Source organism: Panthera pardus, unplaced genomic scaffold (assembly GCF_024362965.1).
Source record: "Panthera pardus isolate Hobbes unplaced genomic scaffold, ASM2436296v1 HiC_scaffold_5, whole genome shotgun sequence".
Taxonomy (NCBI): Eukaryota; Metazoa; Chordata; class Mammalia; order Carnivora; family Felidae; genus Panthera; species Panthera pardus.
In genome coordinates, this window is record NW_026526980.1 from 1232491 (window position 1) to 1258318 (window position 25828).

Sequence of the window (25828 nt, forward strand, 5' to 3'; positions counted from 1 at the left end):
CTATAAAGAGCAATGGCTCGAGAAACAACCATTAGGAGCGTGGGTTTTTTATTATTTTAAAGGGCATTTCAACGACACTGCTGAATGTTCCCTGACCATAAGTCTGATTCCTGTTCTTTCTCTTTCTTTTCTCATCCTCTCAGGATATCAAAGCAGACTGCAATACCTGTGTGGAAATAGAGGACAGAAAGGTAAGTCAGTATTTTTCATCTTTTTGGTTCCCCAAAAAAACAAGAACTCTATGATATAAACCCAAGTGTTTAAAGGCTGGACAGTGGCTTGCAAAGGTGATTCATGTACTGATATTAGACACTTAAAGACAGTCATACTTTAAAAGATTTGTCTTTTTTTTTTCTTTGCAATCTCTGTTATCTCTAATGGCTTCAATGAAGAGTACATTACATAATTAAGTATTAAAAAACTTGGTGCCGGTTTTTATTTTAGTCATATGCTTCTCATAGCTCATTTATCCTTAACTCATTTCATATTTTTGTTGAACATCATTGATGATTATAATCTTACATATGAGATAAAATATAAAATATTGGACTTTGCAAGCTTTGTCCCTATATTTGGTTTTTATACACATTGAAAGAGAGGCTGCCTCAGTTTCTTTCCATCATGACACATTTACATGAGCGGCTACTTTCTATCACATAAATCTATTTATGTGAGATGTTTTTGGGGGGCAGGGAGGGGAGGTCATTTCCTACATTTTCAGAGTCACCCCAACCCCCATTCATCTTCCTGTTATACTTGGTGTGGATCCCCTCAGGAAAAACAGCTGTTAGACAATTGTTCTCCACAGTCTGTCCTTATTGACAAGAGTTCACAGATGTTTCCCTGGTAAAGCGCATCCAAGCAGATCAAATTTTGCCTTTAATGCCTTGGATCCAAAGAGGTCAAATAAGTGAATTGAGGGTACATATCTCCCAGCTACTTTTGACATCGTTCCACAATTTTGAAAGATGTTTCTCTGTGCAACTGTACCATTATTGTCGAATGCAGGTATTATGTCAAGCAGAGGTTTTCAGCCCTGATTTGGTGATAGCTCAGTCATCTGCTGATTAATAAGGTGGTTGAGCACTCCTCAAAACAAAATTTGCTTTTAAATAAAAGGCAATTATGGTGCATTATTTTAAGGAGCGTTAATCTCTTCGTGTTGAAAGGAATAATGATACGGTAGCTGAGATTCTCTCTGCCTGATCTTCAGCTCCTTTCCAGGTTTGGGTCGCTCTTGTTTTCAGGCAAAGGCATTTCTACTCATATTTGCATCCCCTGTGTTGTTTGCGTGTCGGCATTCTTGCGGGTGTGTGTTTTGTGAGTTGGACAAATGGAACGTAGGCTGAACATGTGTCTACAGTCTTTTCTCATCTGTTCCTACCGGTTGTACCACCAGTGATCTGCCCCAGCCACTCTGCCCACATCACAGTGAAAGCATGTCTCCTGCCCTGCTTCCTACGTGCAGGTTGTTTCTACTTCCCTTGGACTTTTGTAGAATTCATAAGCATGTTTCTGTTGAGTATTATTTTTTTTGGTACCTTCTTTGCCAGTAGTGTTTGAAAGATACCAGGAGACCTGATGCTGTTAAAACAATATCCGCTCCATCACCAGCAAGATAAATGAGCAGCCAGGATAATCTCTGGGCAGTGAAAGCTGGCCACATAGCTCCATTCTACCTAGCCAAACTGCCACTGGTTCATACATCATGGTGATAAGGATCTCCCAAGTCTGTGGATCCGACTGGTGGGGAAAAGTCGTATGTGATCATTCTGTACATGGCTTCAGCTGTTTTCAGAAAACAGTAACACATGTACACACACACACACACACACACGCATTTCTATGCTTTGTCATAGCCTGTGGGGTTGAGTCAGGCACTTTAGATAAAGCCTCATCTCTAAACAGGTTCACCTGTTGTTTTCCAAACATGAGTGCTCATGAAGGATGATACATGAATTAACCACACCCCTTTTGCTGCAGTTAATTGGTGATGACTCCTGGCAAAGCAACAGTTGTAATGACTCCTTCCATTTTGATCGTCTTATTTTCTAAGGATTTTTTATTCGCTCTGTTTGAAAGGAAACTTTTCTTCCTCTCCAATTCTTTTCCAGTTTATTTTTGGGCTGATTCTTACATTTGGGCAGTAGCTTCTCTGGGTCGCCTAATGTGGTTGGGAGTGGGGGTGAGGTATTGGGGGAGGCTCTTTACATCAGGGTCTTGCCTCCTAATGGAAATGTCAACCCTAGCCATCCCAGAGGGGCAGTGTCCCGCCCTCCACTGAAGAGTGCCAGTCCCACCCCCATGTACCGTGATGTGGTGCGAGGGCATGCAGGGAGACAGCGGCCGTGGCATCTGGAGTGATCTTCATCCAGTCTCTCGAATGCACTCTGGAACGTCTGTCACCCTGACGTATAATTATGAAATTTCACCATTGAAGCGATGACACTCAGTCCTGCGTGTGTGTGCGCGCCCCTCTCCATTTAATCCGAATGCTTCTGGCAAAATCAGTAATTTGATAAAGTGGAATTGAAGTGACAAGAGATGACAGAGGTGCCATAATAAGTCAGCCTGCCTCTGAAGACACAGCCCCTTGGCCCGGGTGGGTTTTTACGAATCGCTGAGTGCTCTGAAGGGAAACCAGCAGTGATTTCTTTAAAGCTCCATTTCCTTTAGTTAAGAAAGCTTAACCTGATGTCGGTAGGACTCGGTGCATGTTTAAGAACACTGTTTGTTTTTTTCCTTTTTTCATTTTCTTTTCACTTTTCCTTCCTGTCTGCCTCTCTTCAGTGTATACTCTATCTGTGGATGTATCTGTGTGCTTACACCTACACATTGGTGTATGGTTGAGTACCTTCTGGATAGAAGAATTTCTGAAAACAAGATCTCACCTTTGCTGTAGAGTCTAATAGGGTCTCTCCCTCCTGCCCCCTCCAGTTGCACACCCCATCCTATTTGGTAGGGACGTTCACCTTGAGCTGAATCATTTTTGAACTGATTGAATCCCAGACCAGGTATAATGATGGGAGATAAATGCTGAATTGCAAGAGATAGAGCCCTCATCCTAATGAAGAGAAGTAACTTTGCTCTTCGGGTCTGCACGCAGGCTGGTTCCACCTGACAGCATTGACCCAATGAGAGAATCGTTTTTCTCTCCTGTGTGTCTATTTTTCTCTATCCCAGATGCATATGTTCCATCGGCAGACATTGGCAAGGAGAACCCTGCCTGGTTGTGTGTGGAGAGATTCACAGTGTGTACTTGGGTGTGCCTCCTGTTTTACATTTCCCTTTTTCTTGCAAGCCCACCAATTAGCAGAGCCCCTGTGAATAGACCTGCATGTAGATGGCTTTCTGGCCATTTCTTAGCATCACCCAGAAGGCTGTCACAGGGAGCTCTCAAGGGCTGGCAGCATTTTTCACCCTTAAGTGGGAAGCAGAGCTCAGATTGTTTCCTCCCACAGGTGAATGCCACAGAGCTAATGCAGATTTAGCAAAGGTGACACAAGGTAACCCATCACTCGGAGCGGCCGTCTGGCCTTGCAAAACCGCGTGCGTTTGACATTTACAGTACCCGTGTTGCTGGTGGGGAGCTGAGGCATTTAAATTCATTTTTATTTGTGGTGTGAAATCCATCTGAATTTCAGTACTATTATGAAGACCGTGATTCAGGTGACGGCAGAAGAGGTGGATGGATCAGCTGGGGGTAGAATCTGTCAGGAGGAGATGAGAGCCCATTTGTCAAAGGCTATAAACACAGACAGGCCTTCCTCTCCTCACTTATCGCCTGGGCTGGTGCAGCTAAACAGTTTCAGATCTGCTATGAAATTGCATGGAAGGAAGTTTGAGCTGTTTTCAAAGTTAGAGCAACTTTCAGATTGGATCCAGTTGGAGCTGTGATAGGGATTCATAGTAGATGCCGTCTGCCTGGCTTAACCCTGAGCTTTCGGACTTTTCCCTTTTACGATACTTACCCTGGATCAAGACTCCTAAGTGCCTCCAATACTTCCTGTACCTTGTGTAGCAGGGACCGACATTACCCTCATTACACAGGTCAAAAAATGGAAGAGCTTAAGTGACTTGCCCGAGGTCAAGTGACTACAGAGGCCAGGATTTGAACTCAGAGATTCTTACTGCCGAGGCTATGCTCTTAGCTCTAACTAACGCTAGACTAATGCTAGACTCTCTTACACACACAAACATGAGAATTAAATTTGTCAGAGACTTGTGCTTTCCAACAGATGAATTTGTGCCCAGAATGGTATCTTCATCCATTGCCAACAACATAATCTGACTTTCAATTTGGGGCAACCTTTCAGCCCTCACGTTTTTAGCCCCTTTTGTCAAAGGCTAGTAGAGACTTGCCGTAGAGACTTAACATAGCCTTGTCAGCCCCGACCCTCTCCTGAGTCATTGGCACCTGGCGGTGGGGATGCCAGGACTAATTCTGGTCTTGAGGACAAGAGAAAACAGCACCAGAAGTGTACTTTTGGCTTCTCTTTCCAATAGATGTGGTTCAGTTTTAGCTTTTGTATTTCCACCAGGGTATATGCAAGGATTAGAAATCCTGTGCTCACAACACGGGAGTAAACATAGTGTGGTAGTGAAAACCATAGGTTTTGGGGCCTGAAAGTCCTGGGTTTTAATCCCAGTACTACTTAGTGGCACTGTGACCTTGAGAAGCTATCTTACCTTGTCTCAGTCTCCATTTGTCTGTCTGTGAATTAAAGATGATAAAATTCACTTGAAAATTTGGTTTGAGGAGTTGATAATACCATAAGGCAGTGTATAGAATGCCTGGCACAAAATAAGAGTACAGTTAACTGTATCTACTCTTATTTTTGTTTTGCTAATGTCTGCACCTACAGGCGTCACATGTCATTTATAATTAAATCTCTTTAAAAAAAGACAAGTCCCCAGAAAGTGTTATGGAGGCTCACAGAAAGGGACAACCAACGGGACTTAGTAGACTTGGGGAATATTTTACCCAAGAAAAGATGCTTGGCCTCAGTCAAGAAATAAACTCAGCCGTCTGCTGGGTCCAGGCAGGAATCCTATTGTGGGGTAAAATGAAGCGCAGGGGACAGCAGCGAACTCCAGAGCAGTGGCCCCATATACAGGAGCTGTGATACAGCTACCTGTTGCCATGTGGAATATATGTTTAGTTTTGCCATTTTTCTCAGCCAGTCTGGAAATATGGATTTTAATGGAAGGCTACTGATTTTTAAAACACCATGCAAGCCAAGTAAAACACATATGCAGAAAAGATTTAAGAGATGCAGAGGGCTTGAGACCTATAAGCTACATCTCAGTGGATTCAGAGGAGCACTTATGTGCATAATTCTGGAGATGGAGTCTGTTGAAGGCCCTCCTGGCAGAGGGAACTCATCAGGCAAAGACAGAGGCATCAAAGAATGTGGCATGTTTCAGGTACGTCCAGGCCTAGTGTGCATGTCTGAGAGTGGTGGGAGGGGAGACTGAGGCAGTGAGGGATAGAAGATTATGGACGGTATTATTTGCCTTGCTGATGGATCAGAGCTTTGCATCAGTCGCTCCTCCCAGTGGAAGGGGAGAGTAAGGGAGGGCAGGAAGCCAGAGGTGTATGGAACCAAAGAGGTGCTGGAAACTTTGTGTGACTAACTTGCCAAAGAGGAAGTCCTAAGGAAACAGGGAGAGAGGCCAGAGCACACAGATGCAGCCAGTGTCTGGCCATGGTTAAGTGCAGGGATGCCATGACGATGAAGGCTTTGCCTAGAGCAAGGTGAGGCCAGCCAGTGCTCAGACATACTGGTGCTGGGTTTCCAGCCAGATGTCCTCTTTCTGAAGATGTGTGGTGGAAAAGGACCGCATCTTCTGGGGCCAGTATTGCTAAATACAGGAGTCAGATTTCAGATGATAAATGAAATACCTCCAAGTGGCTCATGGACATGGCATCATCTCAGTGAAGGAGTGTTGAAGTTACTCTTTTGGTTATTTTTCAGACCTTGGGATTGCACCAAGGAGGTGTAACTTGGTCGGTGTTTTGTTTCATTCATAACAAACCCCAAGGTAGCATTATTTTACTTTTGAGTTAGGCTTGCATTGCATTTGTGTATGACAAAGGATACTGTTCTTTCCATTTACTTCACTATACAATTTTCTTTTAAAAAATTCTATTTAAGGGGCACCTGGGTGGCTCAGTTGGTTGAGCATCTGCCTCTTGATTTTGGCTCAGGTCATGATCCCAGGGTCATGGGATTAAGCCCCACATCAGGCTCCAAGCTGGGTGTGGAGCCTGCTTCAGATTCTCTCTCTCTCTCTCTCTCTCTCTCTCTCTCTCTCTCTCTCTCTCTCTCTCTCCTCTCTCCTTCTGCCCCTCTCCCCTGCTCATGCTCTAAATAAATAAATAGATAATAAATAAATAATTCTGCCTAAGACTGTCTTTTATAATTATAACATATTCATTAAGAACAAAACAACTGAGTGGATTTAATGAAAATCAGATGGATGTTGAAAAATTGTATATAAGGATTGCAAATAACTGGATTTTAAGGAACTGTTTTCAGACGGTGTGTTTGCAATCAGAGGAGAGATTTGGGTTTGCATTTGGGAATTTTCAAACTTTGTAAGGAAGACTGGCTGGGGGCAAAGATGGAATCAGGAGTCCAGGCTGGAATGCAGATGAGAGGGCATGAGTCTGAGCTAGAACCACACAGGAGATGAGAGGAAGGTCTGGATTTGGGGAGAGTTCATCAGACCTATCCATGTGGTTTGGCGACTTTGACCCCAGGTCATGGGCAGCTCCATCAAGGGACATGCCAGAGGCTGGCTGCCTTACGTATTTGCATCCAGCTGGCTGCCATGAGAAGTGAAGGAGTTGATTGACATGGACAAGAAATGAATCTCCTGGATTTCAGAGGCTTAGATGGCAGTGAGGTTGAAAATGAGCACAAAGCAGTCATCAGAGTTGGTTTTCTATTTGTACTGTTCTCTTGCTGTGGGGCTAGGGGTGGAGTAGTCCTCTGGGCTCTGACAGGCAGAACAAAGACAGAGGGGAAGGTGTCCTCCTTACTCGGAGGGCCTCTCCCTGGAATGGGAAGTATTCATGGACGAGTTCCTCATTAAAGACTGAAATGAGATACTCAAGGAGGACAAGGGCAAAGATTGCAGTGAGTGCCATTTGGTGAGACTCAGGATTTGTCTGGGGATTGGATTTCTTTTCTGCTCCAAATGTTGTTTAAGGCTCATGATGTGTATGCATTACATGGGGAGATGCTCCAAGATTCCCCAAAGCAGTGGAAATGGAAATTAAAGCATCCCTGAGCAATGATATTTGAGTTGCAATTGAAGGCAGGGAGAGGGGGAGAGACTCCTGGGTGGCGTTCAAAGATGGAAGTCTGGATGAAGAAACATGGCATGACTCAGGGACTGAACAGAGGTGTGTGGCTTGAGATGAAGCAGGAAGTGAGCAAGGGCCAAGCCACCTATGGCCTTGCAAATCTGAGAGTGAGTCCTGCGTCACAGAATGAAATCTTACATGGAATGTGATTTGATGGTGTGAAATAATCAGATACATGAAGACTCTCCCATTGCCTATGGTGTCTACTTGTCCACAGCTTATGCTTGACCCCTAAAACCTCCGGAAGGTCACCTCTGGCCCCACTATCTCTGGCCAAAGAGTAGGGTGGGGTCATCTAACACCAGCAAAGCTATTGTCTGCTTTGATTACCCTTTCTCTGGGCATTACATTCTTCTTCTCATGCAAATTCCTCAAGACCCTGAATCTTCTTCACACTATTAGCCATCATTCTTATCAAGCAAGGCTCTCCTTCCAGATGAATCCACAGCCACTACCCAGCCTGTGGTTTGGCTGTGTTTGGGGCAGCATTGTAGTCTTGCTGCCACCATATCCTACCAAAGAATGGTGCCATCTAGCATTGGCAAAGCAACCCACATTTATAGATTTGCCTTCTGCTGAGATGTTCATGAGATTTGGTGTGTATACCACAACAGACCCCATCTTATCCTGGGACATTCTGACAGAGAGCTGCACATGTAGCCCATCAAAAGCCAGACTCAACATCATTTCTACTTAGACTTGGGGACTAGCCAAAAGTAGAGAAGATAAATGCCAGGGTCTGGAATTATGTGTCCAGAACCTCAGACAGGGGATGGAAGTCAACTTTGGAGAGGACTCCCTCTCCCCCAAAATTGGTTGCTGCCAAGAAATCTTTGACATTTTTGTTCACTTCTACATGATTTATTTCAAAAAAACAATGTAATATGGTAGAAAACAGTTTGGGGAGCAGATCTGGGTTCGAATCCTAGTTCTGCCCTTGGTAGTTATAAGACCTTGGGAAAGCCACATTAGCTTTCTGATCCACAGTCATACCATCTATAAAATGGGGATAGATAATGCGTGCCATATAGTGTTCTTGTGGGCTATATTAGGACATCTTCGATGGCACAAGAGAAAACCAATTTGGACCAGCTTAAAGGTTAAAAAGAAAAGACAGCCTGTTAGGTCTCATAACAGCAAAATTGGGCTATCTTCTGGTTTAGTTGGATTGTGGTATTTAAATACAAATGTGGTAGAAAAGAAAAGGGGATCACTAGCTACAGGCTTAAATTCTACCTGCGGAAAGAGAGGGCTTCCTTTCCACTGGTTTCGGTACAAATGCAGGGGATGATAGCCATTGGCTTAACCTGAGTCACTTAGTTACGGAAAGCAGTACTCAGCTAGTCTGTCTGCTTTCATCCACAACTGGAAGTAGGATGGGCCCCAGCTGAATGACGTAAATGGAGTATGGCAGAGTATAGTCCCCAAAGGAAACCTTGACTGATTGTTTTTCCAGAAGAGAAAATGCAGATAAGTAATAGACCTCACATGCATTGAGCACTTACTATATACTGGACTCTGTTTTTAGCACTTTATGTGCATTCTATTATTGATCTTTATAAAGATTCTTTAAGATAGGTACAATATTTATCCCCATTTTGCAGATGAGAAAACTGAGGGAAGGAGGACTTAGCTAACAGTTAAGTAGTAAGTATAGGGTAGATTCCAACTCAGGGTCTGCCTTTGATTCTTAACCACTGACTATGCTACTTCTGCCAAGGATGCTACACAGGAGAAAACAAATGGTCCTCACTGCCCAGCATGCTCAGTTCCTGGCACACAAGTAAATGGTTGCTCTGATTTTGAGAATTATTGTAGCAAAGTCCTCGAAGGAATAGGAATACCTCGGGCCAGTCCTAAATGGAATTCTGTGATGCATCTCTCATTTAATTTCCTCTTAATCAGTCCTCCTTAAGTATTATCTTGAGGTCCTCAATGTGTCTGCTTTTTGGAATGATCAAAATGCTCAGGTTCCAGTCACTGCTTCATTTCTCTGCATGACTGAGAGTTATTTTTGTAGACAAGAGTTCCTTACTCTAGGATGGGTCTCTGCACCTGCCTTTTATATTTTATCTGCAGGTTAGCTGATGCCTTCTCTTTTACTGAACTTTGAAAATGACATGTTAGTCATCCTTTCCTCTTTCATTTATTTTAGGGAAATTTGAAGGTAGTGGTGGGCTGGGGGATGGGGGAAGGCACATAAAAACTGGAAGAGCTTCTAAAATGGATGTGGTGTGGAGTTAAATTAGCCTCTGATGGGTCAGAAACCCAAATGACAGATGATGAGGGGTGCTGGGCACATTCAGCAGTACCTCGGGCAAAGATGTAACACATAGAGCACAGTGAAAAGCTCTTGAGGTGGATCAGTCCATTTGCCTGAAACACCCTCCCATCAGCCTTGATGTTGGCTTTGGGAAGCTAGTCTAAAGAATCATGGCATAACAGACTGGCTAAGAGCTTTAGCTCAGGATTCTCAAAGGCCTGGGTCTGAACCCCAGCCTGGCCACTTCCTGGTTACTTAACCTTGCAGATGCTCATGATCTGCTGTAAAATGGAGAGAAATAGAGTAGATACTTTTTGGGGGTGACTGTGGGACCCAGTGAGCTAATTTACTTAGGGTACTCAGCATCCTGGCTATGCAGATGATATGCCTTCAAGAAATGCAGGCTACCCTGTTACATTCTACCATATGCTTTTGTTGTTTTGTTGTCTTCTTTAACTGTGGTGTCATTTTCTTGGATCTCCAGTGGGATGAGAGAAGTTAAGTAAAACTGGTAGGACCAGTTAAGTACATAGCTAAGTAAATAGGAAAGATAAAACTAGATACCAGGTCCCCAGTTACCAGTTGAAGATTCTGTGTATCCTGCATGCACTTATGAATCTGGTTGAGGGTGCATAGAGAGGGTTGGAAAGCCTACCTACAAGTGTAGGCCAGTGAATGGAAACAGGTTTAATTTCTGGCATTAATTCAGATTGATTGATGGTGTCTGTACAGAGTGCTGTGTTGATGAGGAGTCTGAGCCCTGGGTTTTACAGAAAGAGTGCACGTTTGATTAGTGATGCCTGACAAGGGTGAAGGAGGGGGAGTTACAGTGTGTGTGCCAGAAAAAGGTGGTTCCTGGCACTGAAAGTTGAATCTGGCAACTGATAAGTGAAACAACCCTAAATGCTTCACATTTAAGCCCAAAGATGAAGAGAAGACAGGCACTTCATGCTTCTGTTTCATTCTCTGTTTGGTCTTTACTTTTGAGCACCTGTTTTTCTTGTTATGTTACAGATTTTCAGTCCGTGAAGCCACTGGTATGTTTATAGATGGTGCGTGGCTTAAACACAATTTAATACATAAGAGCCTTATGCTAGACACATATAGCTTCACTTTTCCTAGGCCCTTGAGAAGCCTTTTCTCTTTGGTTACTTCTGGTCATAAGTTACCTGACTTCAGCCTCAGGTAGGGTTATGCTTTTGAAACCTCAATTTTAAAAGTGTGATTTATCTACAAGATGTCTGTCATCTCCTTGCATTATGTATTAATTGGGGCTGACTTGCTTACATTTTAATACTATTAATTATAGCTGTTACTTTCATTTGTCATTTATTTTACTCAAAAAAAGCAAGTCTATTTTTTGTGTAATTTTTACTGATACTTCTTTCAACTATGAATTAAAATTCATTTAGGAAACAATTAAATGCACAGCTAGTTTTCTAGGATAGTTCTGTCATCTCTTCTCAAAAAAAAAAAAATGCCCATCGGCTTCTTTTGTGATGAGTGGTGTGAGTGTTAATTAATTTTTTTTTCCTCTTCACTTGGTGTGTTTTATTATACCACTTCTTGATATGTGATTGGGTGACTTTACGACACTTTAGATAGAAAGCATGTCCTGTCCAAATGTGATTTATGTTGTCCCAGAACTTTTGCACAGTTCAGCTGAAATTTTCTTCATGTTGATCAAGGTCAGAAAACCCAGGGATTATACCATCCATCTTAGTAGCTGGAGTGCTGAAATAATTTTTGATGGGACTTGATGCAGTAGCAACAGAATCCAAAGGTCGAGTGGGGAAAACATTCTCACACGTGCAAATTCACATATGCACAGGCATGCAGAAACATGTGCCTGTGTTATATTGAATTTTTATCCCTTTAATTGGCTTATTTTTTGGTCTATTATAGGTTAGAATTTATTTATTTATTTATTATTTATTTATTTATTTAATTTATAAATTAAAAAAATTTTTTGTTAAGTTTATTTATTTTTGAGAGAGAGAGAGAGAGACAAAGCAGGAGAAGGGGAGGGGTAGTGAGAGAGGGAGACACAGAATCCGAAGCAGGCCCCGGGCTCTGAGCTGTCAGCACAGGGCCCTACACGGGGCTTGACCTCATGAACAGTGAGATCATGACCTCAGCCGAAGTTAGAAGCTTAAAGGACTGAGCCATCCAGGCGCCCCTAGGTTAGAATTTATTTTTGAATAAAATCATCAAAAATGCATTATCTTTTACTATAGCCATTGCAGACTAAAAGCTATCAGAATCTGCAGGTCAACCAAAGGTTTTTCATATTTTCTTTTTAACCAGAAAGTTTTTTCGGTGGATTGGAGGACAGATCATTTAATTCTTTTTTAATGTTTATTTTTTTGTCTTTTGGGAGAGAGAGAGAGAGAGAGAGAGAGAGAGAGAGCAAGTGGGGGAGGGGCAAAGAGAGAGGGAGACACAGAATCTGAAGCAGGCTGCAGGCTCTGAGCTGTCAGCACAGAGCCCAACGTGGGGCTCAAACTCACAAACTGGGAGATCATGACCTGAGCCGAAGTTGGATGCTTAACCGACTGAGCCACCCAGACGCCCCAGGACAGATCCTTTAGAACATAAAATATGTGGAGCTCAAAATGTTTTAGCGTTTGGTTAAGGGATACATCAGGAAGCAAATCCTGGTCATGAGGCATGCAAGCAGAATGACTCAGCCAGGGAGGCTGATAGCTTTTCCCAGGCCCTTGATCCGGTCAAATAACTGATTCCTATGGTATACAGAGAATCAGGTCAAGGAAGTAATAGAACTTAAATGTATGTTTTGCATCCCCTCAAAATAGTACCATAACTTGGAATAAGGAAAAAAATACAGTTTTTAATTTGATCTATTTAAATTGAATTTTTCACTTGATGTAATTCATCAATGCATAAATTGACAAATACTTATTCTGCCCTGACAATAGGAGTGAAGTGTCTTCATGGGGAAATCACAAAAGCTTGCGAGTGATCACTAAGGAGCTAACAAAAAATTCACACAAAGGATAGAATCACATAGAAACAAACACATGGTGAACACCTGTCCTTGATAGCTGTACAAAAAGGCAAAGTAAAGCCGGTGTGGCATACTAATTTCTGCCTACCAAATAGGCGATGTTGACATACTTTCCCATTCTAGCAAAATTGCCGTGAAACTGGCTCCTGTGTTCTTTACCGGTTGTGCCACAAGTTGGTGAAACTCGTTCAAAAACCAGAGTACCCGTACCTATGATCCACCATGCAGATAACTACTCCTTTGACCGAATCTTATTCCTATGAATTATTACAATTGCCCAGCCTTAAGGGAGTGGCTTATTATGTTGAGTACATAATGATGGAGTATAATGTCAATGTTAAAAGTGATTATAGGTTAGTGTCAGAGGTCCACGAATAATAATTGATGTCATATTGAACAAAAATACATCCTATAATATAGCATGAGCTTCTGACTACTATCAAGTATAAAATTCACATGAAGAAAGAGAAATATTTATGTTTTTCATGTTCAAACATAATTTCATTGATTTATGATTTGAGAGTTAGAAAGTAAGTCATTATCATGGTAAATTTTTTAAATTAATTATTTATTTTTTAATTTACATCCAAGTTAGTTAGCATATGGTGCAACAGTGATTTCAGGAGTAGATTCCTTAATGCCCCTTACCCATTTAGCCCATCCCCCCTCCCACAACCCCTCCAGTAACCCTCTGTTTTTTCTCTATATTTAGGAGTCTCTTATGTTTTGTCCCCCTCCCTGTTTTTATATTAATTTTGCTTCCCTTCCCTTGTGTTCATCTACTTTGTCTCTTAAAATGCTCATATGAGTGAAGTCATAGGGTATTTGTCTTTCTCTGACTGGCTAATTCGCTTACCATAATTCCCTCTAGTTCCATCCACATAGTTGCAAATGGCAAGATTTCACTTCTTTTTTATTGCCGAGTAATCCTCCATTGTGTATATATACCACATCTTCTTTATGTGGTGGTTAATTTTAAGTGTCAACTTGTTTGGCCATGGGATGCCCAGATTAACTATGGTTTCTGGGTGTGTCTGTGAGGGTGTTTCCAGAGGAGATTAACATTGGAATCAGTGGACTAAGTAAATTAAATCACTGTCCTCAAGCTGGGTGGGCCTCATCTAATCCATTGAGAGTTTGAATAAAACAAAAGTGAGAAAAAGGAACAATTTTGGTGACCTCCTCCCCCCGTCCTGCCTGGCCCCATGCCCCCAAGCCTCACTGATTAAGCTGGGACAAGTCATTTCATCTTATCCTGCTCTCATGCTGGGGTTTATACCATTGGCTCCCCTGGTTCTCAGAACTTCAGACTGAATTAGCTGCCAGCTTCCTTGGATCTCCAGCTTTCAGATGGTGGATGATGGGTTTTTTTCAGCCTCTTTGACCACATGAGCCAATTCCTCATAATGAATCAACAAATCTCAAGGGGCGCCTGGGTGGCTCAGTCATTTGAGCATCTGACTTCAGCTCAGGTCATGATCTTGTAGTTGAGGAGTTTGAGCCCCGTGTCGGGCTCTGTGCTGACAGCTTAGATCCTGTAGCCTGCTTCTGATTCTGTGTGTGTGTCTCTCTCTGCCCCTCCCCTGCTTATGCTCTGTCTCTCTCTGTCTCAAAAATAAAGTAACATTAAGAAAAATAAATAAATCTCTCTTTTCATATATATGTATGTATATATATGTATATATGTACATGTATATGTATATGTACATATATCTTCTATTCTGTTTCTCTGGAGACCCCCGAGTATGGTCATAATGGAATGAATGGAGTTACCCTATTAGAAGATGTGCAACACTAAGTTTAGGGCTGAGTTTGGCCATATTACATAACCTTTCTGCAACTCGGATTCCTCTTCTGCAAAGAGATAACAATGATTCCACCTATCTCTTAAGGTTGTTGTGAACCTTACTTATAATGTATCTCAATTGCCAGCCCAGTTCCTGGCACATAGTAATTATCGAATGCATGGTTGTCAATAGTAGTAATACTACTAAAAGCCATAAACAGAAATCATGATAAACAACTTGTGTTCTTGTTGAGAAATAGAATTTCACAGGTAAAAAGAAATCTCTAAAGAAGACACCATAGTCTATAAGAAGTGTCTCAAGTGAAATGTTACCAAGGAGCCAAATATATAAAATAAATAACTGTCCCACTGATGAGATGGTCCTTGAAAGAAGCCCTCTTTTGTTTGTTTGTTTCTTTGTTTCTTGAAAAGCAGAAGTAGAGTTTACAGGATTGTTATCCAATACCTGACTAAATCTATTGAGCAAACATTGCTGATTCAAGCAGGTAAAGTTTTCCAAATGAACATGCTTCATGTTTGCTGAAATGGGACCTGTTGAGATTTGCAGCAACTTGGAAAAAAATGGATGGGACGATCGCAAAGAGAGAACCCTGCCACCTCCTGAGATCAAGCCTTCTTAGCTGTCACCCCCGAGCCATTGGGTGGGAGTTTCTCTACCAAGTCTGGGTCACCACACCTTTGGCTAGTCATGAAGCTCAAGCAGATACTGATGTTCTTGAAACATAACTGTCCATTTAAATCTGATCTATTCCATGTCTTACGTTGGGATGTATGTATGTATTTTATTAGATGTCCATTTTGGTGGGGTTATCGCGGAAATGACTTCAATTTCCTGTTTCACCTTGCTCATGGATGGATACCAGTCAAGGACCACTCTTCCAAACAAGTTGGAGCCCTTTGTTTATCAGCCTATGCCAATAATTTTAAGAATTATTAAAACCATCATGTGTCATTTAACATTTTTACTATCTTCTTACATTCCAAGTTGTCTTTAAAACTGCTGAGATTACTAAATAGAGATGATGGTAACTGTCAAGTATCAATATCAAACAGGTGCTTTTTAATTGTTTGATCATTTGTTTCCTTATGAAGTCTATCAGAGGTGTGATATTATTTGGACTCAGTGAAGCTATCTAATAGTTATTAATCACATTCAAGGTTAAAGACAGTAGGTGTGACTCATCTGAGGATTGGAGGCTAAAGAAGCATTAGGTAGAAGTAGATAGTCGTTTTATATTTAATTTCTTTACATGAATCACTGGAAATACCAGGGTCATTGAAACACAGAGTTTCTCAGAAATTCAAAATTAATGTACTGACTCCAGGTACACCTGGATCTAGGTTTTCAAATGATTCCTCAGCAAACCTTCTCCATCTCTTAACTCTGCTTTACTACTTTCCTTGATTTGACTTAGTGGATGCACTACGGCTGCAGGATTACCTCCTGAGTAATCACCTCCTCACTGAGATGAAACTAGTCCAACACCAACAGTGTGGAATCATAATAGGGGAAGGGTAGTTCTTTCCCAAAGAGAAAACTATAGTGCTTCGTACAGAGTGGAATGGGTATTGGTTTGATAAAAGCAACAGCTGTCTGCACCACACAGAGCACAACTTCCAGCTGATCACCAGTCTAAAATTCCCTGGCTGATTGCTTTCTGGCCTCCACCCTCTTACCTGATCTCCTTTCCACCTTTGCTCTGTCTCTTTTCCATCCACTCTCTGACCCTCAAACATCATGCACATCCCTGTACAAAGTGCAAAATATGCATCAGTCAGAGATGTATTAAGCACAAACAAGTGTGAAATGTAGGGCTGACCTACTGTGCAGACAGGGGTGTTAGGTGTTGCTCATCCAGCAGAGTGCCTATGGTGGAGAAAGGCTTTGAGTGAATATGCAGAGAGATGTTTATGGTCACTTGAGGAGATGAGATACATATGTTCACATAAAAAGCCTGAATTCAACTCTGGACAGAGAATGAGAATAGTCAAGTCAGTAATGGAGGGAAAACTAGTTGTAGACATCTGTAGGAGAAAACAAACACTTGCTGGAAGAAGTGCCATATCAGGTGGACCCTCCAATACTAGCCAAGCTGGAAATCATCTGTATAAATAGAGAACAAAAGAAAGGGGATCTAGGAAAGGAGAAACAGTATAGAAAGAATTCTTTCCTTTAGAGACATAGTTAAGAAATAGCACTGTGGGATTATTATAGGAAAGATGTCAGAAATTCAGCTATCTCTTGACTATAACAGAAATACAGTTCAAATTGGCTTAAGCAAAAAAATGTAATTGATTAACTCCCTCTAATGGGCTGAATAATGACCTCCAAAAAGTATGTTAGAAGTTCCAACACCTTGTAGCTGCAAATGTGACCTTATTTGGAAATATGATCTTTGGAGATGCAATTAGGTTAAAATAAGGTCATACTGGATTGTGGGACAAGGTCCTAATCCAAGGGCTGGTGTTTTTGTAAAGAACGGAGAAGGAGATTTGGATATAGAAACACGCGCCGAGGGTAGAGGCAATGTGATGATGGAGGCAGAGATAGGGAGACATAGCTACCAGGCAAAGAATGACAAGGATTGCTGGCAACTACCAGAAGCAAGGAGAGACAAGGAAACATTCTTCCCTGTAACCTTCAAAGGAAACATGGGGTTATGGATACCTTATTTCAGACTTCTAGTTTCCATAACTGTGCGATAATATATTTCTGTTTTTATAAGCCATCCAGGTTGTGGTGATTTGTTATAGCAGCCTTGGAAAGATAATATACTTCCACATCTGTAAATCCAGGAGTTATCTGGCTATCTGGAGCAAAATGGCCCCAGAAGATTAATTCCAGATTTACCTTTGACCAATTTCATGAGAAAGTCCTAGGTTTGGTCAGGGTTTGGCTCCTTTGTCCCTTGCTGAGCCAGTTCCTGTGGACATAGGCATGGAATGCTGTCTTTGGCTAGGTCTGAGTCCCAGGAGCATCCAATGTCAGCCCTACATGGACTCCAAAGGAAATAGGAGAGAACTCCAAAAGGAAAGGGAGCCCCAAAAAGTTTCTCAGAAGAAAAGCTAGAGAGGTGAGGAGGAGCAGGGATGGTTGTTATCAGAATCAGATGAAAAGAGATGGCCCAGGGGAGAACACACACATACATCTTCCCTAGGTCAACTGGGATCACATTATGGAGAGCCATGAATGCAGGCAGGAAGGTTTTTAATACTAATTGCATAGGTAAGCTTGAGAACAGTGGACCGAAAGGTGAAGATTATTTCTTGAGAGTTCTGAGGAAGGTCTGTATGATCAGGAAGGTTTGGCAAAAGGTAGATTGGATATAGGACACCATCCCACCTTCCTACAAATTTTGGAAAGTCCTGAGCACTTCCTATTTTACAGCTGCAGCACTTAATGTCAGGTGGGTTCTAGCCCAAAGGTAAACTGTCAATAGTAAGTAAAAGGTATCTTAGCAACTCAGATGGAGGTGGAAGGAGTCTGACCTGAACCGCTGCCTTTGGGGATGAAAAGGCCTGGACACTTTCCAGTATGAACTCATTTTCCTGCCTAGGACCAGAAGAGGATAAGGCTTCAAAAAGAGTAACAAGTATTCTCAAGTACTAAATATTTTCTACCTACAGGACCATTTGCTAACTGCTTTATAAGCATAATTCAGTTAATCTGCATGCCCAACTAAAAACGTAGACACTTTTTTTTCAGATGATGAAATGGGATTCCGGAAATATGAAACAAATGCCCCAAGCCCACACAGTTAGGTGGCAGGGTGACAATTAGAACCGAGGTTCACCTAACCCCCCAAACCATTTGTTTTTCACCCTGTTCACAGCTGCTGCAAAATTGCGGGTTGCCAACACACTTCACATTACTCAAGGACCTGTTGCAATGTTTGACTGGTTACCTGTATAAATACGAATACATGCCAAGACATAGATGTGTATGATCTGTTTCTGTGGAGACTAGATATATTTATTTTGTTACTCTAAGTTCAAAATGGACTTCTTGCCCCAAAAGTCTACCTACATCAAAAGATCCAAAAAAGAAAGTTTTAAACATCCTGCATAAATTAAGAGCCCCATATGAAAAACACCAGGGAACTAGAATTAAATAAAAATTAAGCCTAGAAGCAGAGTAATGACCCAGTGAGTGGTTCATTATAGCCTTACATTTTCAATCAAAGATAAAGTCTCATTAAAAGTATATCTTTGATTAGGGAACAAGTTTGGACTGTTCCAAAGTTGGATCACTTTATCCACAGACATATACCATGGAGTCTTTTTTTCCCCTTCTTTTCTAACTTTAAAGACAGTGAGCTGTTTATCTCCCAACATCATTATAAAGGTTATTAATATAGAGGAAGACTGAACAGAGATGGTAAGGCTTTTAAAATATCTACCAGCGCCTTTTACCTCGTAAAATTAAAAAGGCTATTTTTATAGTCTGTTGCGATTTTAGGGAATAATTTTTAAATGTCTCTAGACTGATTCATCAGTAAGTTACCATAATGAGCGTCTAATTCTGCAGTAATCCAGTAGAAATAGAATGAACACCACACATATCATGCTAACATTTTTCTAGTAGTCACAATAAAAAGGTAAGAACAGATGAAGTTAAGTTTAATAATATACTTCATTTAACCTATATGTCATATTATCATTTCAACATGCAACCAATATGAAATTATTTAGGAGATATTTTATATCCTTTTATTTTTTTTGTACTACGTGTTCAATATCTGGTGTGCATTTCACATCTCGCTTTGGGCTGGCCTCATTTCAGGTGCTCTATGTGACTTGAGCAGCACAGGTGTAACCGTCTTGTCCTTTGAAAGAGTAACCAAGGATCTGAGAGATCTCTTTAGAGATTTTCCAATAACAAAAGTTTTCTTTTGATAATTGGTTGTATACTCAATTTCCCCTTAATGATGTGCTTTTGGGAAACAATACTTCTCAGACAAAAAGTACACTGAACTGATGGAGGGACTCCTTTGAGCTCCATGGATCTCGTAACAGAGGCTCTAACAAATTGATTTCAAGAAGTGCCAGCATCTCCCCCACTTTAAGCCTGCCAACTTAATCTCTGACCATGAATATTTGATAAGGCTCGTTATGTATTTTATCAAGGAAGCATGATGGATCTAGTGGTTTCTGGAGTATTTCCAAGTGTTCTGTGCATTCCACATTTCCAGATGAAGTCATTCTGGGTGGTTTATGGATTTATCATTTAATATACACATCTTCCTTGACTTATATCTCGAGAAAACTATCATACACTGAAAATATTCTAGGTCAAAATGTATGGAATACACCTAACCTACCAAACATCACAACTTAGCTAGGCTACCTTAAACATTCCCTGAACACTGAGGTTAGCCTACAGTTGGGTAGAATCATCTAAGACAAAGTGCATTTTATAATAAAACATTGACTGTTTCATATGGTTGATTGAATACTGCACTGAAAGTGAAAAACAGAGTGGTTATCAGTGTAAATGTTGTTTACTCTTGTGGTCATGTGGCTGACTGGGAACTAAGGCTCCAGCCTCTGCCTGGCTTCCCGAGAGAGGATTAAATCACAGATCACTAGCCCAGCAAAAAGTCAAATTCAGAATTTGAAGTACAGTTTCTATTGAATGCGTATTGTTTTCACACCCTCTTAAAGTAAAAAATATTTTAAGTCAAACCATCGTAGGTTGGAGACTGTCTGTAATTGAATCATAGAGTAAGAACATAATTTCCCTTTCAGACTCATTTCAGTCTTTCAAATGTCAGGAGAACATCTCTGTGTGTTGCTATTATGTCTGTAACACCTCTCTACTAACACTTGCTAATTTTTTTTTAATAGAGTGAGAACTTTTGGCAGACAAACCGTCCAGCCGAAATTCAACAATTGAGAAGTATTGCTGTTTTCAGCCCATTTATTCTGATAGTCTCCATCTATTTATGGGAAAGTACACTGGTTTTCAGTTTTGGTGGTGATATAAAGCAGTGTTTAAAATTTTATTGAAGCATTGGGCGCCTGGATGGCTCAGTTGGTTAAGTGTCTGACTTCAGCTCAGGTCATGATCTCTTGGTTCGTGAGTTCAAGCCCCACATCGGGCCCTGTGCTGACAGCTCAGAGCCTGGAGCCTACTTCAGATTCTTTGTCTCCCTGCATCTCTGCCCCTTGCCCACTCACATTCTGTGTCTCTCTCTCAAAAATAAATAAGCATTAAAAAATTAAAAAAAAATTATTGAAGTGTAAGAGCCAATTTAAAGAAAACATAATAACCTAGTAATTGTAAAGGTGATTCTATGGGTAAGGTGAAAATAGTGAAGTTGATATGTAAATGAACTGAAGTCTTGTATTGGTGATACATTAAGGAGATATGCTTGTTTCAAACATCATTGCCTTGCTTCATTTCTTGGTCTCAGTTTCCCTTCTTAGCCTTGGCCAATTTCTGTAAATGATGCTTCCTGGTCACAGAGGGGCATGTGTATATAGCACTTGAAATCCTTTGCTACTATCAGAGATCAAGAACAACCTGTCCCCTCAAGTCCTCCTAGTTGCACTAAGAATCAAATTGACATGAGACAGATTGACAGAAGAAAAAAAATTAATAGCATATGTACAGGGAAGCCACACAGACATGGAAATTCCAAAGGTAGTTAGGCAAAATGAGGTAAATGTGTCATTCTTAACTAAGAAGAAGGGGCAGGGTTCTGAGTCTTCAAAGGATGGAATGAAGTCCTCAGAAATCATGAAAAAGAGTACGTATTTGGTAAACAAGTATATCCTGGGCCACTCAGAAACAATGGGATAAAGAGAAGACTATGGTCAAACAGGCCTTGCTAGGTTCCTCCCTTTCTACCACACCTAGTTCATGTGATCATGTAGTTACCTATGCTTATCCTCTTTTCCTGGAGCAGGCTCTCTATCTAAATTCTTTTTAGACAGTTGGAGGGGGAATTAAAGAGCTATTCCTGAATCTGCTAGGTCTTGATTGCTTTTAACTCAAACTCATCTTTATGCCAAAGTGGCTCTCTTGGGATGTTCTGCCCTTGTCCCTCACAATACCAGTAGAGGAAATTGTACAGTGCTTTCCCCATCCCTTCCAAGAGGTGGCCTAATTATCTTTTTATGCTAGGTACAAATGAATTGGAAGGAGAGTACCATACTTTAGGTATCTCCTTTGCTCAAAAACTTTAAATGCTTGCACAAGGTATGGGCTCCCCTGAGTTCAAAGTAACCACCCACACCCACACCACCCAAAAGGACTCCAGTGTGTTCTTTGAGGAAGGAAATGGTGAAATCTTTTTATATGCCACTTCTTCCTCTCCTTTCTGCTTTCAAGTTCTGTTTGTTAATGGTGTACTCATCAGGGAGAGGTTAAATACTAGAACTTTCTTCTTAAAATTGTCCTTTCTAGCTATTTATTTTCTTTCATGTCATCTTTCAATTCAAAGAGTTTCTCAGAACTCTTTCATTTTTCTGAGATTTACTTCATGCTCCCCTAGAGTTTATTAAAGCAGTATTTATTTTTTATCTGCCTGAGAGGCAAGACAGGGTAATTAAAAGTTTAGATTCCTGGGGCGCCTGGGTAGCTCAGTCGGTTAAGCAGCCGACTTCAGCTCAGGTCATGATCTCGCGGTCCGTGAGTTCGAGCCCCGCGTCGGGCTCTGTGCTGACAGCTCAGAGCCTGGATCCTGTTTCAGATTCTGTGTCTCCCTCTCTCTGACCCTCCCCTGTTCATGCTCTGTCTCTCCCTGTCTCAAAAAAAAAAATAAATAAAAACGTTAAAAAAAAAGTTTAGATTCCTGACTATAATGGAGTTCAGCCCAGTGTTGCTGCTTCCTACCAATGTGATCTTGAGGACATGAATTCACATCTGTGAGCTTCAATGTCCTCATCTGTAAAATGGAGTCATAGAAGAACCATCATGTAGGATTGTGGTTGATAATTAAAAGAGGACAGTGCTTAGTATGTATATACTCAGTAAGTAGCAGAATCATTATTATTAGTATCCTTCCCCTCTTTGCTTCTTCTTTGGCCACCTAGTAGCTAGGGTGAGTTGGGTTCTATTGTAGAACAAAAGTGTTTGACTTGACCCTCTCATTCTGCTTTTCCAGTATCAAAGTTGGCTGTTACTGGTGGTAGAGGTCATGTTTGCTAAGAGCGACTGCTCTGCTTATGGTTTAAGTCTTTGCGATTCATCTTCCCAAGGCACAAAAGCTGGTAGGTGGCCGCTTAACTCTGCAAGCATTCCAGTGTTACAAATTTCCTGGTCAAAACATTAATGGGGTGCCTTCCACTGTTCTAGCTACTATTGGTAAGCATAGAATTAAATCAGTGCTTACACAAAGATCACAGTATAAAAAATTTTTTTAACGTTTTATTTTATTTTTTTGAAAGACAGAGACAGTGTGAGCAGGGGAGGGACAGAGAGAGGGGGAGACACAGAATCCAAGCAGGCTCCAGGCTCTGAGCTATCAGCACAGAGCCTGATGCGGGGCTTGAACCCACGAACATGAGGTCATGACCTGAGCCAAAGTCAGATGCCCAAGCGACTGAGCCACCCAGGTGCACCCAAAGATCACAGTATAAATGCACTTGGAGCCATGTGATAATTGGGGCATAGTAACTTTTAACATGGTGTATAGAAATTTCAGGCTTTGGTCCTGGTCTCAGAATAAGTAGAAGTCTATTTTTATTTTAATCTTTATGGTTTATTTTTTCTTTAATTTTTTTCTATTTTTTGCTATCTACTTTGCTAACAAATCTTTATCAGCAAGTAATATTTGCCCGACAAACTACATTGAAAAGGGTTTAGAGGTATAATCAGATTTAGCAGAGTACTTCTGTGATCGATTTGTGATGTTTTCTTTGTCTCCAACAGGTGGGCATATACAAGTATAGTCAGTTGAGAAAAGAATTAAAATAACTTACTGTTAATTTAGCCTACTAGTACAAAGCAAAAACAAAGAAATGAATAACATACATAGAATCACAGCACCTCCCTCTCCCCGCCCATCAAGTCGTTTTCACTAACAAATAGAATCTTGGTTCAGTGGATTAAATGTTCAATTTTCAGCTGATAATATTGGTGTCATAAACATGTACCTCAGTTCTCACATATGTAAGGTAGAGACAACTGCCCTTTCTTTTCAACCCAGTTGTTCTAAAGATAAAGTGAGTTATTTAGAAGAACAGTCCAGTAAACATTTACTGAGTCTCTTGTGGAATTCACTGTAATGATGCTTGGAAAAAGTAAAGTAGGTTCCTTAAAGCAAATTTTGATATGAGTTCCTTCCTTCCTTCTTCTCTTTTTCTTCCTCCTTTCCTTTCCTTTCCTTTCCTTTCCTTTCCTTTCCTTTCCTTTCCTTTCCTTTCCTTTCCTTTCCTTTCCTTTCCCTTTCTTTCTTTCCTTTCCCTTTCTTTCTGTCTCTTTCTTTCTTTCTTTCTTTCTTTCTTTCTTTCTTTCTTTCTTTCTTTCTTTCTTTCTTTCTTTTTTTCCTTTTATTCCTTCTATATTTGGAGCTTGTATCCAAAAAGATGAAGCATTCGTCTAACTTAGAACTCTTTGCTATTACCCTTTTTCCAGATCTGTTTTGCCCAAAAGAGTGAATGTTAGGATCTTTTTAAAATTTAAAATTTTCCATGGAAAATAGCGAAATCCCTGGGCCTTGAGTGTGGATTTTCTTGCACGTAAATTGTATCATTTGTATAGGAGAACTTGGGTCATTAAAACAATAAAAACAGCAAACAGCAGCACAGCAGAATTTGCGCTTTCTGCCTGTGTTCTCAGATACTGAAGCACCGTGTGCAGAATTGAATCAGGTGCAGGTCCTCCAGCTGACCACTAGAGGCACCCTTCTGCTTCTACCGCAATTGCTTTGCCTGCCAGGTTTTACAGCTGATTGCCCCTTTTTGTGGAACTATGAAGACAGGAAAAACTGTTAACGTTGTGTGGAAAAGGAAAGTTAGAAGTGTATTTAGTAATAATGGCGTTTTAATGTACTTATCATTCGTGTATTTAATAATGATTTTGTGGTTATTAAGAATAGGGCAAAGCATTGCTTGCATTTGGACCACATTATGCTCTGTTGTCAGGGGTCTGTTCTGTGTACGATCTTTAGCAGCATCCGGGGCCTCGCCCATTTGATGCCAGTAGCATCCACTCCCCCTCCCAAGTTATAACAACTGAAAATATCACCAGAAACTGCCACATGTCCCCTGGGTGGCAAAGTTATCTCTGGTGGAGAATCACTGTTAGGGAGAATGTTTCCATTACCAATAGATTTGTGGTAAAGTATCTCAGGGGTGAAATTTCTACAACTTTCAAATGGTTTAACAAACAAAAAGGTAAAATAAAGGCAAAAAGAAAAAATAAGAGGGGGAAGTACTACAGTTTGGAAAAAAATGAAAAGGAAAGAATAAAGAAGAAAAAATAACTAGAGCTAAGAGTCACAGGCCAGCAGGCCCCATCAGGCCTAAAGTAGCTGACAAGCCCAAGCTCTGGTCCTCTGCTCCAGACAGCAGGTGTGAGAGGTGATGACAACTCTCAGTCGATAGGGAACTGTCTTTAGGAATGCGAGTAAATGATTCTGGAGACTCTGGCTTGATATTTGTTTGATGACAAAAGAGTTAACTAGCAAATTGTTGCTTTTCATTGAACACTACCCAGAGGACTTTTGTTAAAATGTTAACAAAAACAAACAAACAAAAAGGGGAGGGGGGCAACTGGTTAGACCAGTCAGAGCCAAAACAAAGTGGGGGTGGGGGGCTTTTCTAAATTAAAAGAAACAAAAAAGGCATACCAACAGAATGCTGTGTTCAGTGAGGTTATTTTTTGAAAAGGCTCTAGTGAACATTGTGACATTTAAATATGACAGTAAATATTAGATATATGAATTTTGAATTATAATGTACTTTCTGTAGTGTGATCATAAAATTGTAGTTATATAGGAGGCTGTTAGGACATGCATGCTGAGGTATCTGGGGGTAAAATACTTTCAAATGGTTTAGCAAAGCCACAGATATGTACACACACATGTACATATACGTATACATATACGTGTGTGTGTGTGTGTGTGTGTGTGTGTATGTGTATACTGTGTGTATGTGAGTAGGCAAATTGCACAGATCAGGTGGATCACATCAGGTCTAAGGTGACCACGAGCCCTCAGGTCTGCATGCTATGAATGAAAAATAGTTGAATTTCCTTATGGTTTTGTGGGGGTGGGGGGTTGTTAGCATTTTTTATGGCTCAACTTTAAGATCTGATTTTAAACACCTGCATAAGCACCTGTCCATTAGTAGTCCTACTCGTGTAACCTGCGAGTTCTTGGTGCAGAGGCCAATGTGGCCAGTAGA

At 41.0% G+C, this 25828-nt stretch overlaps 1 protein-coding gene across 25 annotated transcripts in view; it reads left to right on the forward strand.

Annotated features, from left to right (window-relative positions):
* RBFOX1 (RNA binding fox-1 homolog 1) overlaps positions 1-25828 on the forward strand; it is a 2061409-nt gene that overhangs the window by 1140674 nt on the left and 894907 nt on the right. For all 25 annotated transcript variants that reach the window (XM_053894471.1, XM_053894473.1, XM_019468815.2 and 22 more), the window contains one exon: positions 144-191. In XM_053894471.1, coding sequence (XP_053750446.1) covers positions 144-191 — 48 coding nt within the window. The remainder of the gene's footprint in view (positions 1-143; positions 192-25828) is intronic.